This window comes from Cherax quadricarinatus, chromosome 16, assembly GCF_038502225.1.
Source record: "Cherax quadricarinatus isolate ZL_2023a chromosome 16, ASM3850222v1, whole genome shotgun sequence".
NCBI lineage: Eukaryota > Metazoa > Arthropoda > Malacostraca > Decapoda > Parastacidae > Cherax > Cherax quadricarinatus.
In genome coordinates this window covers 47,742,750-47,762,919 of record NC_091307.1, presented here as the reverse complement: position 1 = coordinate 47,762,919, position 20,170 = coordinate 47,742,750, and the positions used below count along the sequence as shown (strand labels likewise).

Below are 20,170 nucleotides of genomic sequence, written 5' to 3'. Positions count from 1 at the left end.
ATGCAAAAAAAAAAAATCATTCTTCTAATAGGTCAAAGTTGCAGAATCTGTTTAATCGGCACGACATGTATATATTCTCTATAGAAGAGTTACGTGAGAGAGACTTGGAAATCCAAAATTTATAGCTGTCCTGAAGAAGCATACTGAAAAATATTTAAACATTACAATTAATGAAGTATATTTTTCATTATGTCTGCAGGCCAGTGTAATTGAGTCATTAAATATCAAATTTATATACAAATCTCACATTAAAATAAATACAAAAATACCACAATAATTATTTTAAATCATCTTGGCCTAAGTTCCAGAAAAGCAACAGAATAGAATGGTTTTTCTCACCAACAAATCGTGAAAGATGTGTGACTCCTTCCGACACACAGCCAGGTACGAGGTACACAAGTGTCACATTAATCATCAGTATTTTCCAGCTCATTACTGTAAAAAAGAAAACCCGAATTATAAGCAAATTAAGAGAATTTATACTGAAGATTGAGACACTTATAAAATATAGGGGAATATTTATTTAGGAAACGTATCGCCACACAGTGGCTTCATCGGTCCAATACAAAGAAGAAAGGTGTAAGGAGAGGAGGGGTTTGAGGTAATCAGTCCCTCAGCCTGTAGTCGATGTGCTCAGTCCATCAGTCTTGTAGAATGTACAGCATAGGTCCGTAGACGTGGCTTCAGTACTCTAGTTAGGCGAGGCGAAGCAGGGGGAGGCGGGGTCATACTGGTACCATATACTAGTCGAAGTAGGTCTTCGTCCAAAGATTTGTCCATTCTAGGTGCTCTACCACGTCTCCTGATAATCTTCTCCATGCTTTGCATACTATACATGTTAGTGACACTGGTTTGTTTTTTAGTGCTTCGTGTCTGTCTCATTTCTTTTTTTTTTAATTGGAACTTTATTTGCTCTCTTCCATACCTCAGGTAGTTGCCCAGTATCTATAGAGGTGTTGATGATTGTTGTTAGTGGTACATATAGTGCCTCGGCTCCCTCTCTCATGACCCATGGAGAGATGTTATCCGGCCCCATCACCTTTGAGGTATCTAGCTAGCTTGGCAGCCTCTTCACTTCTTCTTCGGTTGTATGTATTGTGTCCAACACTTGATGGTGTACCCCAGATCTTCGTCTTTCTGGAGTCCCTTCTGTCTCCCCTGTGAACACTTCTTTGAATCTCATGTTGAGCTCCTCACATACTTCTTGGTCATTTCTTGTGATCTTCCTTTTTTCCTTCCTCAGCCTGCTAACCTTGTCTTTTACTGTTTTCCTCCTGATGTGGCTGTGCAACAGCTTTCGGTCATTTTCTTATTGTCATTGAGCCTCACTACTCTCCATTGCATATTCATTTTTGGCTCTATGACTGCTCTCCTTATTCTCCTGTGTCCTTTGCCTTCTATAATTTTTCCATTCTCTAGCACACTTGGTTTTGACCTCTCTACACCTTTGAGTGGACCAAGGGCTCATCCCGGTCTTCTCATTATTTCTGTTACCCTTGGGCACAAACCTCTCATCTTCGTATATTGTTCTCACATATTCCATCATTCAATTTCTTGACTTCCCTGCCAGTGCTCTGTCTCACTGAACCTCGTGCAGGATATTCTACATGCCTCTTATTCTGCTATGATATCGGTATCTGTACATACATATATAAATCGTCAGTGATATAGAAGTCAATGGCAATCATGGAGTAGCCACCCACGGGAAAGCGTGAAATTAGGGGCTATTTTTCCTGCATTTTCAGAAGGTTGAAATAGACCATTATTATTCATCCTTCCAATGCATTATTATTCATCCTTCTGGCTATGGGCACTGGTATGCCTATGGGCACTTCCTGTACCCTTCTATCTATTTATCTAGTTGGATGAATCTTATTGTGGCTAGCTGGTCTAGTGGCTAACGCGACGGGTTCAATCCCTGCCGGGGGTATGGTTTGTTTGCAATCGTGTCATTACGATTTCTTGAGTCAGGTTGAACCAGAGTTTGCTCAGGATTATGCGGGTTGAATAACTGTTGCCGTCTCCTTGTTATTACAGATGCTTCCCTCTTTATATGTTCCCGTTTTCTCATCCCATTAAATGGACACCTTATCCGAGTGGGTGGTTACTCCATAATTGCCAGTGAATTTTATATCACTGAGGATTTATTTATGTATGTAAAGTTACTGATATCACTGCAAAATATAACTGATTTTTTTTATTGCCACGTTACTATCGTTTATGCTATTACAATATCAATACTTGTGGGATTTTTCTAATGCATTATTATTCATCCTTCTGGCTATGGGCACTGGTATGCCTATGGGCACTTCCTGTACCCTTCTATCTATTTATCTGTTTATCTCTCTCTCTCTCTCTTTCTCTCTCTCTCTCTCTCTCTCTCTCTCTCTCTCTCTCTCTCTCTCTCTCTCTCTCTCTCTCTCTCTCTCTCTCTCTCTCTCTCTCTCTCTCTCTCTCTCTCTCTCTCTCTCTCTCTCTCTCTCTCTCCCTCACTCTACCTCCCTCACTCACTCCAGTGAAAACGTCCTTTAGGAATGTACTTGCTCGGACATTCTCCTCTTTTCTGCAGTTTTACAAGCTCCTGATGATGTGTTGATTGCAAAACGAAAGGCCTAGAGCTATCATTCTACTCCCCCCGTGGTTGTTTTGCGTATATATATACATTTACATATATATATATATATATATATATATATATATATATATATATATATATATATATATATATATATATATATATATATACACACACACACACATTATTGTAACCACGAACGAGAGATATTTAATCAATAACAACACTGCAGCTAGCGGAAGATTCGGACCCATGTTGTTTGGGCTCGCCTCATGGTGAGCGAAAATCACATGACGCCCTAACCTCCAGGACCACCAAATCCTACAAGAATCAAGCACCCAGCAGAGGTAGGTGTTTTACCTTGATCCGAGGATATACGGTGGTATGGGTACCTCTGAGCTAATTTCATTCTACTCCCCGTTTGATGTACTAGCCTCCACGAACAGTATATATATTATGTAACCACGAGCGAGTGTTATTTAATCAATACCTACACTGTGTGTATGTGTGTGTGTGTGCGTGTTTGTTTGTGTGTGTCTATTTGGTGTGTGTGTTTGCTCTCACCAGTCAGTAACTAAGGCAGGGTTGGTCGGAAATGAACACCTCATTTTCTCTTTCTCCACTGTGTAACAACTCTGGATGGTCAGAGTGGACTCATTTGAAACCCAATAATTTGCTGCAAAATGTTTGGCTTGATTGTGTTTTCATTATATACACTTGCACGTTCGTGACAGATTCAAATACTAACTATATTTTTTTCTATAATTGTTTTAAGTAAATATTGTTTTGTGCTTGAGGTACATTAAACAATGAAAATATTCGTTAAATCTGATTTGTTGTCTTAAAACATATGGAATGATGAATCATTCATTCATTTACCTTACGTCGCTGATAAGATATGAATGTCAATGGAAGTATGTGACTAATAACCTACGAGGCTTCAGGTAGGAAAACTTTAAAATGCCGTCTCAGACGTAACTCAGGTTTACTATATGCATTCAGGCCTTCTAAGAGGCGCAGACAGAATTTGAGAACACACATGGTATCTAAAGGTATTATGAGTTGCACCTCTGTTAAAAATATTATTGAAAGAGGGGACGGTTTGGTAAATCTTTCTTTCCAACATGTATTCAAAAGATTCTCAGATTGTTGGCATTTATTAGAATAAAAGGAATTAAAAAGAATACCATTGAATAGAAAATATTTTAAAATATTTTAATCATTGTTTATTAAAGCATTATATTAAAATTATGGTTTAAATGTTGTGTAATATAATAATAATAAAAACATTAGCCAAAGAATTTTAAACTGAGATGTTTATTTGGTGTATTAATAGATTTATTTTTGTATATATGTAAGGAACGTAAAAAGCGGATTGCTTATCGAAAATACGTAGAAACCAACATCATTTGTACAACGTTTAACGAAAATCAGCAAAAGAAAATAATTTTGGGGAATTTTTTTGAGTTAAACACTTATGGGTCAACAGAACGAAAATCTCGTTCATTTAGTAACTGTAAGTGTGCCTCTCGCAGTCGTCTAGAGGTAAGTCCAGTACTGATCCTCCGAACTGCCCAGTGTCTTCTATGCTTATTCATGAATATTTAGTTTAAGTGTTTTAATTTATTATCTTGATAATCCTGGTGCAGTCTTAATGATGCACAGAGTGATGATATTTTCTTTTTGTTTCAGGACGTTTTTGTGATCTTTTCTATTGTTATCAATCCAATCTTCAGCATTCCTCAAACGTGTGGAAATCACTTCGAAAATTTCTGTTACACATTACGGTTTATGTACACCTATATCACAACAATAAATTCACGATGACTGAAGTAAATTTGCTAGAATGCAGTTGTCAATTAGGCGGGCAATATGTGTGGGCGCCACATGTAATCTGTACCACTTGTTCGTATGAATGTAATGAATGTTTCAGTCAAAAGAATGCTTCGATGCCCTCATCATTCCCATATGGATGGAAGCAAGAAACCATCACGCCGACTGTTACTTATGAAAAGTGAATATACGTAGTGTCCGCGAAGAACGAATTTCCTATCGTTCATTCGAACCGGGATTTGTTGCGCGGACCAGTCCCTCACGATGACACGTTGCCGATTCTGTTTCCTCCAAAGGATGGATTAGTTGCTTCAAAGGACGATATGGAAGCTCGTGGGCGATTGACCTATATCCGTGATTTTTCTCCAGGTCCTGAGCAGTCAAACAAAAACTCTTGAGAAGAATATTTTAATATGTCATTATCCGAAACGAAATATTGATTTGGCAACATTCTTTACACAAGACAGTCCCTTCTGATGCCATGATGTCAGTTTTTTTTTATTAACTCGACACAGAAACACTGCATTAAACTGGCCACTGATCACCGATTCCTCAAAGCGAAGGCGTGCATTCAGGTCGTCCACTCCGTCCATCTAAAGGAGAAGTTTGATAATGTGAGAATACACTTCGATGCAGTCCAGTGCTGCACATATGAATAGAACATCTGTGATCTCAAATCATTGGTACATTACTAGGATTAAAAGAAGATTTCTCAGAATATTGATGTTTCGTATGCCTATGGTATAGTCATGATAGTGGAGATTACAATACACGTGAGTGATCAGGAAGAACAGGACCACAAACGAGCAAGATAAGAGCAGTGTCCACAGTGTTTCATTAGATGATGCATTGAAGATTTTCCTGCCTCCTTTCCACATTAATGAAACATTATGTTAAAGCATAATATTAAAGCGAGGGTTTCAATATAATTCTGATAAATTTTTGAAGTCAGTCCTACGAAATTAAAGAAGATAAGTTTTATTAGTCCTCAAATCAGTGAGGTCCTAGAGAAAGGAGGGTTCAACGAAAGCCTCAATATATTAAAATTAAAAGCGTGGCTGAGTTTCAGAGGGATATGTCGAAGCTGTTTCAGTAACTGCAAGTGTCCAGCACAAAGAAATAGATTTCAGAACCTTCTCAATGTAAATAAAAAAGACGGGGTGTCACATGTTGCTGACTATATTCTTCTTTATATCAAAATTCTTGGAGTTTTGAGTGACGATCAAGAACAACGCTTCCATTAACACATTCAGGACACGGAAGATCTTCAAGAATAAAAAGGCACAATACCGTGACGGGAACAACATACAAATAACTCGCAGTCTAAAAACAAAAAATTATTACGGCGTTACTATCTTACTTGAACTGTTATGTGGTTTCACAGAGAAGAACATTAGAAAAAAAGCCATAATATATATGAGAGGCGGCCGGAGGAAGGGAGATACATTTGTAGGAAGGAGCAGTAATATAGTAATATAGTAGTATTAGTGGTGGTAGCTAGTAGTAGTAGTAATAATAGTAGTAGCAGTAGTAATAATAGTAGTAGTATTAGAAATAGTGCAGCAGTGATAGAACTTTAGCTAAGAAATGGTAGTAGTAGTAGTTGCAATACTGGCGTTTGATACTAGGGGTAGTCTGAGGAACAAGAGTGCAGAGAAGCTAATGTGTTGTGTACGAATGGTATATAATACCGACAAGTTGAGATTAAGACACATGTGCAACATCTGGGTATCTTTATTGTAGACGTTTCGCCATCCAGTGGCTTTTTCAATACAAATTCTAGAACATAACTTGAAGACAGAGAAGCTAATGGCCAGAGGGGATAGAGCAAAATGCCTGCACCACAAAATCACATGGAACAGAACCCACCCGCAAAAGACAAGACATGCAATGAAAATATGGGAAAGAAAAAGAGGGATGAAGTGAAGGATATAAAGATCAGGTTAAGTCAAGAGTGTTCTGAAGTTTCATGCATTTAACAATGAAATACGAAAGGAACGCATCTACAGAGAAAAAGGCAGAGCCGAGATTCACATTAGGAATTTTGTTTATAAGGGATGCTTCAACAAGACGACGTCTGTGAAGGCTAGAAGAAGGGTAGACGACAGTTTTACCAGAGGACCAGGTAACGGGATAGCAGTGATCTCTACCTTGTAAGTAAAGAGCACTGTTAGTGTCGGTAAGGCTAACATATTTTTCGCGTTCTGCAAGTATGTCAGAGAATGAGAGGCCAGTTTCTCCAAGGTATTAGAGAAGACAAGAAGAACAGGAAACAGGGAAAACTTTGGAAGATTAAGTGGCAAGAGGAGAGAAACGAACATAATTACTTCAAAAAGCGTTAGTTATGCGATAAGTTAGTTTGATGTCTAAAGAACGAAGAGTGTCTTATTGATGTTGGATGCTGGAAATTTTAGTTTCAGTTTCCTATGTGCGAATTATTTTTGTTCTGGATCTTGCAATGCGACTTTCCAGAGAAAGATTACACACGAAAATTGTACTTTTAAGAAGAGATACGACGAAGATAATGAAGCAGGGAGAGTGTGAACCTAGTAGTGACCAGCGAAGAGGCAGGGCCAGGAGTTGTGGCTCGACCCCTCCATCCACAAATAGGTGATCACACGCATACACACTCAAGTATTCAAGTCAGAAACGATATTACACAATCTTGCAGCACTAGCCACTGTTTAAGGGTTTTCAAAAATAACAGTGAGTGTACTTCAACCGCGGCAAAAAAAAAAAAAAAAAAAAAACAGAGAGAAAGGGTAAGATAGCACCAGAGGCAGGAAGAGAGGACAGGACATGTACTGGCAGACAGGAAATCACACTTTCGAAGGGAACAGCAAACACAATCACCCACAGTATCCCTTCAAATCCTACCATGCAACACCAACCAAACAATAGAAAGAGCCTAGCCATACTCCAAACCCACAGCCCCTGCTCCCCGCCCCACAGCACTAATACTGCCACTCCAGCACACTTCCATAATATCCAAACCTGCATTCCACACCTACAACCAGCCTCAACCTTTCCCACCTTCCGGAATACAGATACTGTATGGTACTCCAATGTAGATGTAATTACACATAAGAGTGAGGAGTGGCAGGAAAGAGTCACTGAGAATCCCAGTAAATCATAGCAATAGCAGATACAAAGCAAATACAAGCGATAAAAATGCAATCTTCCTGCCCGGTTATCACATCCTGAGGAAAGACTGGGGTTGACAAGGATGAAAAAGAGTTGAATCGCTCACCGAAAACCATGGAGTTTTGAGGAGATGAGAGGACTATTCAGAGGGGTAGCAAATATCTGGCGTATACCTGGAGAGGGTTATGGGGGTCAAAGCTCCCCGCGGCCCGGTCTAAGACCAGGCCTCTTGGTGAATCAGGGTCTGATCAACCAGGTTGTTACTGCTTGCAGCACGAAAACCGACATAAGAACCACAGCCCGACTGATCAGGTACTTACCTTAAGTGCCTGTCCAGTGCCTTCTTGAAGACAGCCAGGAGTCTATTCGTTATCCCCTTTATGTATGCTGGGAGGCAGTGGAATAATCTTGGGCCCCTGACACTTATTGTGTCTCCTGGGCCTGGTCATGGACCGGGCCACGGGGGCGTTGATCCCCGGAATACCCTCCTGGTAGACCCTCCAGGTCGACACGTTTCGCCCCAGCTTTTCTTTGGGGGGATGCTGCATCTCCTGTTGAGTCTTTTGCTTTCGTAGGGGGTGATTTTCTTGTGCAAGTTTGGTACTAATCCCTCTAGGATTTTCCAAGTGTATATTGTTAAGTATCTTTCTCGCCTGCATTCCAAGGAATAGAAATCAAGGGACCTTAACCGTTCAAAGCAATATAGGTGATTCATCATTCTTATGTGTGTCATGAAAGTTCTCTGTGCACTCTCTAGGTCAGCAATTTCGCCTGTTTGTAGGAGGCAGTGTACAACAATATTCTAGCCTTGAGAGAACAAGTGATTTGCAGAGAAACATCATGGGCTTGCCGTCCCTAGTTTTCAAGGTTCTCATTATCTATCCTGTCATTTATCTAGCAGATGAAGAAGATTCATTGTTGTGGTCTTTGAAGGTGAAATCCTCTGATATTATCACTCCCAGGTCCTTCATATTATTTTTTTCCTCTATTGAGTGGTTAGAATTTGTTGTATACTCAGACACAGTTTTAATTTTCTGGAGTTTTCCATACCTGAGTAGTTGAAACTTCTATTCATTGAACTTCATATTGTTTTCTGAGACCAATTAATGATTTGGTTGAGGTGTGTTTGGAGTCTTGCAGTGTCTTCGACGGAGAACACTGTCATGGCAATTTGGGTGTCATCCGCAAAAGTCTATGTCGGATATGAGGATGAGGAACAGAATGGGAACAAATACTGTGCCTTGTGGAACAGAGTTTTTCACTGTAGCTGCCTCAGACTTCACTCTGTTTACTATTATTCATTGTGTTCTATTTGTTTAGAAGTTATAGATCCATTTACCAACTTTTCCTCTTATTCCTTCATCACGCATTTTGTGCGCTATTACACCATGGTCACATTTGTCGAAGGCTTTCGCAAAGCCTGTGTAAACAACATCTGCATTTTTCTTATCCTCTAAGGCATCCAGGACCTTGTATATTGGTTCAGTAGCTGGGACAGGCAGGAGCTAACTGCTCTAAACCCGTGTTGCCCTGGATTGTATAACTGATGGGTGTCTAGGTGGCTGGCGATCTTGCTTCTTAGAACCCTTTCAAAAGATTTTTATTATATGGTATGTTAGCACTATCGGTCTGTAGTTCTCTGCAATTGCGTTACTGCCACCTCTGTGGAGTGGGACTATGTCTGTTGTTTTAGTGAATGTGGGATGACCCCTGTGTCCACGCTCCCTCTCCATAAAATACTGATGGCGCATGACAGGAGCTTCTTGTAGTTCTTGATGAACGCGGAGAGTTCCACGAGTCCGAGTCGGAGGTAGAGTGCATGAGCAAGTCATTAATTGCCTTTTCGTAGTCTTGTGATGTAATGATAATATCAGAGATTGTTGAAATAACCAAATTTAGGGTCTAATTCATAAAAAAAAATCATTTATTTTGTCGACCCCTAGTCTGGTTAACGGCTCGCTGAACACTGAGTCATGTTGGGACTTTAGTATCTCACTCATTTCTTTGCTGTCATCAGTGAATGTCCCATCTCGTCAAAGCAGTGGTCCAATAATGGATGTTGTTTTTCCCTTTGATGAGGCATTAGAGAAGTATTATTGATTTCTTACAATTTCTTTTATGGCTTAAGTTCGATATTTGCTGTTTCTCTGACAAGTGCCTCCATTCGTATTTCAGATATACTAGCCCTTCTCAGCAGCTCTGTGATTCTTCGCCTTCGCCTGTAAAGGGAGCGTCTCTCTCTTTCAAGTTCACATCTTCCCTTTCTCTTTCGTAATGGAATGTGCCTTGAGCAGACCTCAAGTGCAAGAGAATTATTTTCTCTAGGCAAAGGTTCGCATCCAGCTTGTTTCATTTAGGATATGGTTGACTTGCTCATATGGTATATTTTTGTTACTGAAATTTAATTTTGTGAGTGCACACTCATAACCGATCACATTTTGCTGGTCAGCAGTCCTACGCATACATGTTTGCGCTTCTATTATGTTGTGATCTGAGTGTATTGTCTTGGATAAGGTTATATTACATATCATATCGTCGTTGTTAGGTCCAGAAAATTTTTTAATCTTTTAGGCTCTATTATTTGCTGGTTCAAGGTGAATTTGGTGCAGAGAGTTAATAGCTCGTGTGTGTGCGAGTTTTAATCTTAGCTGTCTGCTAGGGTCATCTCTCCTAACACATTATTTGCTAAACTCCTCCATTTTTAGGTGTCTCAATCTGAAATCCCCCAGTAGCAAGTTGTTTGGAGCATGAGTTGGGAGATTTTCCAGACAGTGGTTAATTTTCAAAACTTTTTCTGGAATTGTTGTTAAGTTGCATTCAGAGGCTTGCATACAACCACAATGAAAAGCTTTTGGTTTTTCGATCTTTACTGCCAAAACTTCAACTACATTTCAGGTGTTTAGTAGGTGTGAGCAAATGAGCGACTCTGACTTACAGACCAGCCCCTCTCCCCCATGTTGCCTATTTAGTCTGTCGTTTCTGAACAGTCTGTAACATTGTCAAAATGTTCCTTTATTTGTATCTTTGACTCCATGCTGTTATTCAAGGATGTCATGTTTTCTTAGAAATCATGACAGTCTTGTCGTTTAATATAGATGTAATTTTCTCCCACAGGTGTATCTCCTTTGGGTAGACTCAAAGACATGGCTATATATTTGAAACACTATACAGTAAGAGCAGCTAAGTGATGGTGGACACACTAGCCAAGGTTGCCAGAAGAGCCCACATGAGCAGGGTAGACTTACTCATCGTGGGGGATTTCAACAAGAAGAAGACTGGGAAAATCTGGAGCCACACGTGGAACCAGAGATGTGGAGAGCCAAGATGCTGGAGGCAGTACTGGAAAACGTCATGTACCAACATAAGGACACACCCAGATCTCATACTCACCTTGATCAGTTCAAACATTGGGGATATCATACCTGAAAGACCCGTAAGCACTAATGACCACAGGGTCTTCAGATTTGAGTTAACAATGGTGAGTGAAGCAACATGAGAAGGACAGAAGCCACAATACCAAAAAAGGGGGACTACACAAGTATGAGGTGATTCCTACATGAGGTGCAGCGGGCAAGCAAGCTATAGGGAAATATAGTAAACAAAATGATGGAACAGGTAACCGCAAAGTGCAGGGATGCAGTGGACTGGATCGTACCAAAGGGCAACAGAAACAAAGGGAAGACCAAAGTGAGCCCATAGTTTACCAGGAAGTGTGGATAAACCAAAACCAAGCAAGGTACAGTATGGAAAAAATATAGAAGGCAAAGGTCCCAGAAAAGCAGAGAGTTGACCTGAAGAGCCAAAAACGAATTTGCACGGATAAAGAGATAAGCCCAGCATCAGTACAAGAATGACATAGTATCAAAAGCAAAATCTGACCTACATCAGAAGGAAAACAACAGTCATGGACACGGAAATCAGGCTGAGGAAGGAAGGACGGGAGCTCATAGGGAACGACGGCTAAGTACATTTAGAGCTCAGCTCAAGATTCAGGGACGTATTCACAGTGCAGAGAGAGAGAGAGAGAGAGAGAGAGAGAGTTGGTAGAGTGAACCAGCAAGTGCTGGACACGACCAAGCAGGAGGTGAAGAAACTGCTAGAGGAACTATATACCTCGAAGGCGGTGGTCCCAGATAATATCTCTCCTTGGATCCTCAGAGAAGAAGCAGATGCACTGTGTGCCACTAACAACAATCTTCAACAACTCTCAAAACAGGGAAATTGCCTGGGGTCCGGAAGACAGCAAATGTAATCCCGATTTTTAAGTTAGGAAATGGACAGACTGCACTAAATTGCAGACCAGTATTGCTGACACGTATTGCATGTAAAATTGTGGAGAACATTATTAAGAAAAAAAGTAGTGGAATATATAGAATGGAATAGACAAATACATGACAACCAGCACGGTTTCAAAGAAGGGAAATCTTGCATTATGAACTTACTGGAATTCGGTGACAAGGTCAGGGAAACAGGACAGGATAGATTGGGATGGGTAAACTGCATTTTCTTGGACTTTAAGAACGCTTTCGACAGTGTATCACATAAGAGACTCGTTGAAAAGCTAGAGGAGCAGGCAGGAAGAGGAGAGTAAGTACTACAATGTTTCAGGGAATACCTTACAGGAAGGAAACAACGTTTGTGTACACAAGAGGAGGAGTCATTGTGGGTGCTTGTGGCGAGTGGGATTCCAAAAGGGTCAGTCCTAGGTCCGGTGTTGTTTATTGTATATATGAATGACATGACCGATGGGATAGAGTAAGAAATATCCCTGTTTGCAGAAGGTGTAAAACTAACGACGAGAATACAAGCAGAAGGATCAAGTAAGCCTATAAGGGGATCTGCTAAGGCCGCAACTTGGTCCAAGAAATGGCTCATAGAGTTTAACCCCAGTAAGTGCAATGTTTTCAAGCTTGTGGTAGGACAAAGGAGAACGCAGATGGAGTACAACCTAAAATGTCAAAGGCTGCAAGACTCAATCAAGGAAAGGGACATCTTCTGAGGCCTATATCAACTGAATAACTGTAGTAGCATATGGCCGCCTGGCAAACCTTGTAATAACGTTTCGACATGTAAGGAATCATTCACTACATTGTACCCCATGTACGTCGGGTCCATAATGAAGCATGCAGCACCAGTAAGGAACCCACACTTGGTCAAACATCACCAGACCCTGAGCTGAGGGATTTGTCCTACTAGGGGACATTAAGGAAACTCAACCTGAAAACAGTGAAGGAAAGGAGAGATAGGAGGGATGTGATACCTGGAGTATACTTGGAAAGGGTTTCGGGAGTCAACACCCCCGCGGCTAGGTCTGAGACCAGGACTCGTTGTTTAACTTTGCAGATCGGACGAGAAGCAGTGCGTTCAACGTGGTATGGTCTTTGATAACGACATAGCTAATACTGAGAGGAATTGACAAGGTGAACAGAGACAGAAAATTTAAGAGCTGTGACACAGCAACAAGGGGCCACCACTGGAGATTTTAGTAAGTACTTTTTCAGTCAGAGTTGTCAGGAAGTGAAACAATTTGAAGTGATGTAGTGGAGGCAGAATCCATACATAGCTTTAAGAAGAGGTATGATATTACATCCCAGGAGTCCAAAGGCCTGTTATCCTGGGTGTAAAGGGAGGAAAATAAACACAGCAGAAAAACTTTTGACTTACATTATCCTTCACTAAGTAAGAACAGAATTATGTACACTATATACACTATGTACAACAATAGGTATTAGTGCACTCCACGGTAAACAAGGCAGAATAGAAGCCACTAGAGAGCAGACCGTGCTTCAACCAGCTCTAGAATGGGAATGAGAAGGGTAGACAGGCGAGTGGTACCCACAACACCTCTGCGTTTGCCAAAACCATCTTCTCATAGGCTGGAACCTGGGTACTGATTGAACGATGGGGCCCTATCATCAACCCTTAGTGCCTGGTTCGCTGGTTGGGGGAGATAGCCTTTCAATGAGGGTGTGTACGTGCGCCGAATGAAGGGTATGTACTCTTTCCATGCCACATATGATAAAACTGATTGAGCAGGGAGAGAGTGGACCTTGTAGTGACCAGTGAAGAGGTGGGGCAAGGAGCTATGTCTTGAACCCTGCAACCACAATTAGGTGAGTACAGACACACACACATGCAATCATACACACGCACACACACACACACACACATCGGCGGGAGTAACAGCATCATATAGTGCTCGTGAATCTTTAGTGGTTTTTGTCCCGCAAAGGTCATTAGAAGGATGACAAAAGCTGTTAGTGTCAGTGAACAATCCGAGCAGTGAATTACAATTGCCCTAAATCAGAAAAGAGAGGTGAGGTCTACAATTCATATAAAAAACTTGAAAGTGAAATCAGTGTCAGGAGAGAGAGGCGGATGCCTAGTGCCGGGTGTGGGTGTTACCAGAAGCCAGTAACTGCAAATTCAAATGGAATAAATATGACCCAAGCCAGTGAGATAAGAGATTAGGATAGATGATGTAGTGAATAATGAAGCATTCAAAGAGATGGGAATAAGGATAGATGAGTTAGTGAGTAAGAAAAGAATCACAGTGAGTGGAACAAAAAGAAAAAATCTACGGGAAAATATCCAGTATTCTCGGGACTCTGGTGTTTTCCTGAAACAAGTGTGGAGAATATGAGTTTAAATTCTTCACCTGATAGCATAGTTCAAACCGATTCACATTAACTAGGTTAATGTGACTACAATAATTATAGAGAAGAAGAAACCAATGGGGAACCAGGGGGTCAGTAGTGCCATCACAACAAAAATCATCATGAGGCCACAACAGAGCCGGGATCTCAGATGACAGTTCTGCCAACCGTGATGGAACAAATCGCCTTTTTATGGTTGCATGTGTGATTATCATTGGGCCCTGCATCACTGGTAGCTGGGGGGGAGCTGAATATATATATCATTCATAGATGACTTAGCATTTAGTAAATAAGAAAAGGTTGGTAGAAAAGTTTGGGTCACCACATGTAGGCCAACACACACACACACAAGTGAGTGTGCGAGCATCCACTTAAGTCAGACAAATCTGCCTGTAAACAAACATACAGTAACATAGCTGCCAAAAAAGGGTAGGAGCAGTACAAAAAAGGTTTTTAGAACTGACGGAGTAATTTAGCACACAAGATGTGTACATACAAAGTGACTCATAAGCACACACATACCCACACATATGCATAAACACAAGTACACACAAAGGCACACAGCCTACTAACTGTTAGCGGCTCATATAAACAGAAACCACCCTCGTACTCACACATACACAAAGCCCCCACATATATACAATTACATGCACATACACACACATACACACACACACGCACACACACACGAACACACACACACACACACACACACACACACACACACACACATACACACACACACACACACACACACACACACACACACACACACACACACACACACACACACACACACACACACACACACACACACACACACACACACACACACACACACACACAAACACAAGAGATTGTAAATTTTCAGAGAATAGGGGGGTACTTGAAGGGGAGAAACGGACCGATCAAGCTGATTCTCAGGACAGAAACAGTACGGAACAGGATCCTCCAAGAGAAACCACGGTTGAAAAACTCGGAAGAGTACAGGAAGGTGTTCCTAGACAGAGACAGAACACAAACGGAGCGACAGCAGCTGATGGAGAGGACAAAAAAGCGAAAGGAGCTAGGAAAGGAGACAAGGATGGAACCAGCAGAGGTCAGTCAGAGCAGAACAGAGCAGCAAGGGCAAGCACACACACAACTATCCTTAGAATCCCACAACCTATCACACCATCCCAACACAAACTACAATCCATACCCACAGCTTCCACCCAACCCCCAACCATAGAATCCCACAGTATGCTACCAGGTCTCCCACCCCCACAGACCCCCCAAACCACAGTGTTGGAAAGGAAACTGAAGGTATGGTACACAAATGCTGATGGAATAACAAACAAGTGGGAGGAGTGGCACGAAAGAGTCAAAGAGACATCGCCGGACATCATAGCACTCACAGAAACCAAGCTTACAGGTATGATAACAGATGCCATCTTTCCAACGGGATACCAAATCCTGAGGAAAGACAGAAGGAACAGGGGGGGGGGGTGGAGGAGTTCCACTGCTGATCAAACACCAATGGAATTTTGACAAGCTGGAGAGAGGAGACAGCGGAGAAGAAAGTGATTACATAGCGGGAACGCTTCACTCTGGAGGTCCCAAGGTGGTAATTGCAGTGATGTATAACCCACCACAGAACAGCAGGAGGCCAGGGCAAGAGTATGACGAGAGCAATGGAGCGATGGTTGACACACTGGCTGCAGTGGCCAGAAGAGCTCATGCATGCGGGGCAAAGCTCCTGATCATGGGTGACTTTAACCACAAGGACATCGACTGGGAGAACTTGGAGCCACATGGGGGCCAAGATACATGGAGGGCTAAGATGATGGAGGTGGTACTGGAAAACTTCATGTACCAACACGTAAGGGACACTACAAGAGAGAGAGGAGAGGATGAACCAGCAAGACTAGACTTAGTATTCACCTTGAGTAGTGCAGATATTGAGGACATCACATATGAAAGACCCCTTGGGGCCAGCGATCATGTGATGTTGAGCTTCAAATACACAGTAGAGCTACAAGTAGAGATAGAAGCAGGAAGGCCAGGACAAATGAAACCAAGCTACAAGAAAGGGGACTACACGTGAATGAGGAACTTCCTGAACGAGGTTCAGTGGGACGGAGAACTGGCAGGGAAGCCAGTTAATGAGATGATGGAATACAGAGCAACAATGTGCAAGGAGGCTGAGGAGAGGTTTGTACCCAAGGGAAACAGGAATAATGAAAAAGCCAGGATGAGCCCTTGGTTCACACAAAGGTGCAAGGAGGAAAAAACCAAGTGTGCTAGGGAATGGAAGAAATATAGAAGGCAAAGGACCCAGGAGAATAAGGAGAGCAGCTGTAGAGCCAGTAACGAATATGCACAGATAAGAAGGGAGGCCCAACGACAATATGAAAACGGCATAGCAGCGAAAGCCAAATCTGACCCGAAGCTGTTATACAGCCACATCAGGAGGAAAACAACAGTCAAGGACCAGGTAATCAGGCTAAGGAAGGAAGGAAGGAGGAGAGACAACAAGAAATGACCGTGAAGTATGTGAGGAATTCAACAAGAGATTCAAACAATTGTTCACAGAGGAGACAGAAGGGGCTCCAGAAAGACAGAGAGGTGGGGCACATCACCAGGTGCTGGACACGGTACACACAACCGAGGAAGAAGTGAAGAGGCCTCTGAGTGAGCTAGATACCTCAAAGGCAATGGGGCCAGATAACATCTCTCCATGGGTCCTGAGAGAGGGAGCAGAGGCACTATGTGTACCCCTAACAACAATATTTAATACATCTATCGAAACAGGGAGATTGCCTGAGGCATGGAAGACAGCAAATGTAGTCCCAATCTTTAAAAAAGGAGACAGACATGAAGCACTAAACTACAGACCAGTGTCACTGACATGTATAGTATGCAAAGTCATGGAGAAGATTGTCAGGAGAAGAGTGGTGGAACATCTAGAAAGGAATGATCTCATCAACAGCAGCCAACATGGTTTCAGGGGCGGGAAATCCTGTGTCACAAACCTACTGGAGTTCTATGACAAAGTGACAGCAGTAAGACAAGAGAGAGAGGGGTGGGCGGATTGCATCTTCTTGGACTGCAAGAAGGCGTTCGACACAGTACCACAAAAGAGATTAGTACAAAAACTGGAGGACCAAGCAGGGATAACAGGGAAGACACTACAATGGATCAGGGAATACTTGTCAGGAAGACAGCAGCGAGTAATGGTACGTGGCGTGGTGTCAAAGTGGGCACCTGTGACCAGCGGGGTCCTACAGGGGTCAGTCCTAGGACCAGTGCTGTTTCTGGTATTTGTGAACGACATGACGGAAGGAATAAACTCCGAGGTGTCCCTGTTTGCAGATGACGTGAAGTTGATGAGAAGAATTCATTCGATCGAAGACCAGGCAGAACTACAAAGGGATCTGGACAGGCTGCAGACCTGGTCCAGCAATTGGCTCCTGGAGTTCAGTCCCACCAAGTGCAAAGTCATGAAGATTGGGGAAGGGCAAAGAAGATCGCAGACGGAGTACAGTCTAGGGGGCCAGAAACTGCAAACCTCACTCAAGGAAAAAGATCGTGGGGTGAGTGTAACACCAGGCACATCTGCAGCGCATATCAACCAAATAACTGCTGCAGCATATGGGCGCCTAGCAAACCTCAGAACAGCATTCCGACATCTTAATAAGGAATCATTCAGGACCCTGTACACCGTGTACGTTAGGCCCATATTGGAGTATGCGGCACCAGTTTGGAACCCACACCTAACCAAGCATGTAAAAAAACTAGAGAAAGTGCAAAGGTTTGCCGCAAGACTAGTCCCAGAGCTAAGAGGTATATCCTACGAGGAGAGGTTAAGGGAAATCAACCTGACGACACTGGAGGACAGGAGAGATAGGGGGGACATGATAACGACTTACAAAATACTGAGAGGAATTGACAAGATGGACAAAGACAGGATGTTCCAGAGACTGAACACAGCAACACGGGGACACAGTTGGAAGCTGAAGACACAGATGAATCACAGGGATGTTAGGAAGTATTTCTTCAGCCACAGAGTAGTCAGGAAGTGGAATAGTTTAGGAAGCGATGTAGTGGAGGCAGGATCCATACATAGCTTTAAGCAGAGGTACGATAAAGCTCATGGTTCAGGGAGAGTGACCTAGTAGCGACCAGTGAAGAGGAGGGGCCAGGAGCTTGGACTCGACCCATGCAACCTCAACTAGGTAAGTACAACTAGGTGAGTACACACACACACACACACACACACACACACATTGCGAGCCTAGCACTCTGGGAGGCTGCCGCGTTCCGCTATTAACCTCGTACTGCTGGGTCAGTGGCGGAATTCAATACAGAAAGAAGCAGTGAAGTTGAAACTCCTGAATTCATTGAATTTTTAACTGCATGAAAACCCTGAGTTTTGGGAACAATCTCGCATCATTTGTTTATGTATTATCATTAGACGAAACGATGGAGCTGATATATTGCTGGTCTGTTACTCGAAACATGTACTCATCTCCTTCCTTTACTGTGCATCAGGAAGCAGTGAAACTGTTCATATAGACAATTCACAAATTTCGACAGTTTATCAGATATTCGTAGCTTAACAAATGTACCTCACTGCATAATTTTTTCTCCAAAATGCTGAATGAAATATTTCTGCACTCAGGTTGGTAACGAGGTTTTTGGAAGGTCTTTTTTTGATCTTGTTGATAAAAAGTAATTGTATTATCTGCAACTGTTCACTTGTAAAATTCAATAAGCTTGTGTTTCCTCGCATATTAATAAGTCTCTAATATAATAAATTAACAAAGAATTCAGTAATATTAAAATTTAGCAGTAAAACATATTTTCATTTCCCTAAAATATAAATTAATGCAATGTTTATCGTATTGTTTAATCGCTGTTCTACTAATTAAGTCATCAGAATTTCCGGAAAATGAATCCGCTTCTCTTTCTTAATAATAATGATGGAAATGAGTTACAAACGACAGTTTAGTTTCAGCTTTGATCTTGTGTATTTCTGAAAGGAACTTTATATAACCTGAGAAAGGGTGTAGAATATTGTGGCGTATTGTCCAGTCAGAGTAATGTGAGAGGTAGTTTCCTTCACACCAATATTGTAGAGGTGCGTAATGCATCAAATTTGTAGGAAGCTGTATATATCTTGAAGGACTAGACGATACGCTGCACGTTGTATTTTCTTTAAGATGTTTGTGTTTGCTCCGTCGCGTGTTGACATTTCCTTCCTGCCGCCAGCGGTGTATCCACCTGAACACCGTGGACACGCTGACGCTGGATGATAGAGCAATGGCACGGAGGGACTTGCCACCCACCCACATATGCACAAATGTGACACGTTCACGTAAAGTTGTAGGCTGACACTTGCGTCGCACCCGCATATTGTTACTCTGCGGAAAAGTAATTAATATTGTCAGCGACGCTATCCAGGAACAATTAGTTAATGGACAGCAATTAGTGAATCAGCAAATATAGAAGACGGACATGATGTTTAAGTAGGATACGGCAAAATGATTGATTATCTAAAAAAAATCTAATCGGAACCAAATTGTTGAATAATGACAAACCTACGTTGAAGATGCTTTCGAATTCCCGGAAAAGTTTTCAGAGTATGTATAGAAAGGCACATGTGCAACATTTTGGAATCTTAATTTCGGAAAATTTTTGTCAGCCAATCTCGTCTATGAACTGAGGAACTGATTACCTCAGTCTCCTCCACATCTTCCACCGTTTATTTCTACAGTGAACTGAAGAAGTCACTAGCTGTCGAAACGTTCACAAGTCATTCACAAGTCTCTCGTTATTCTCCTTGTCGACTTTCTAAATTATTTATTCAAAACTAGACGTTCTTTACGAGGATAGTGAGGCTCAGGCTAGAGTATGTAGGAGAGAGGGAGATTATTCCCCAGTAAAAGTAAGCCTTAGACAAGGGTGTGTGATGTCACCA

At 41.9% G+C, this 20,170-nt stretch overlaps 1 protein-coding gene across 1 annotated transcript in view; it reads right to left on the bottom strand.

Annotated features, from left to right (window-relative positions):
• LOC128688805 (glutamate receptor-like) overlaps nucleotides 1-20,170 on the bottom strand; it is a 78,211-nt gene that overhangs the window by 45,552 nt on the left and 12,489 nt on the right. Inside the window, exon 2 of the mRNA XM_070085669.1 lies at nucleotides 19,247-19,613. Coding sequence (XP_069941770.1) covers nucleotides 19,247-19,613 — 367 coding nt within the window. The remainder of the gene's footprint in view (nucleotides 1-19,246; nucleotides 19,614-20,170) is intronic.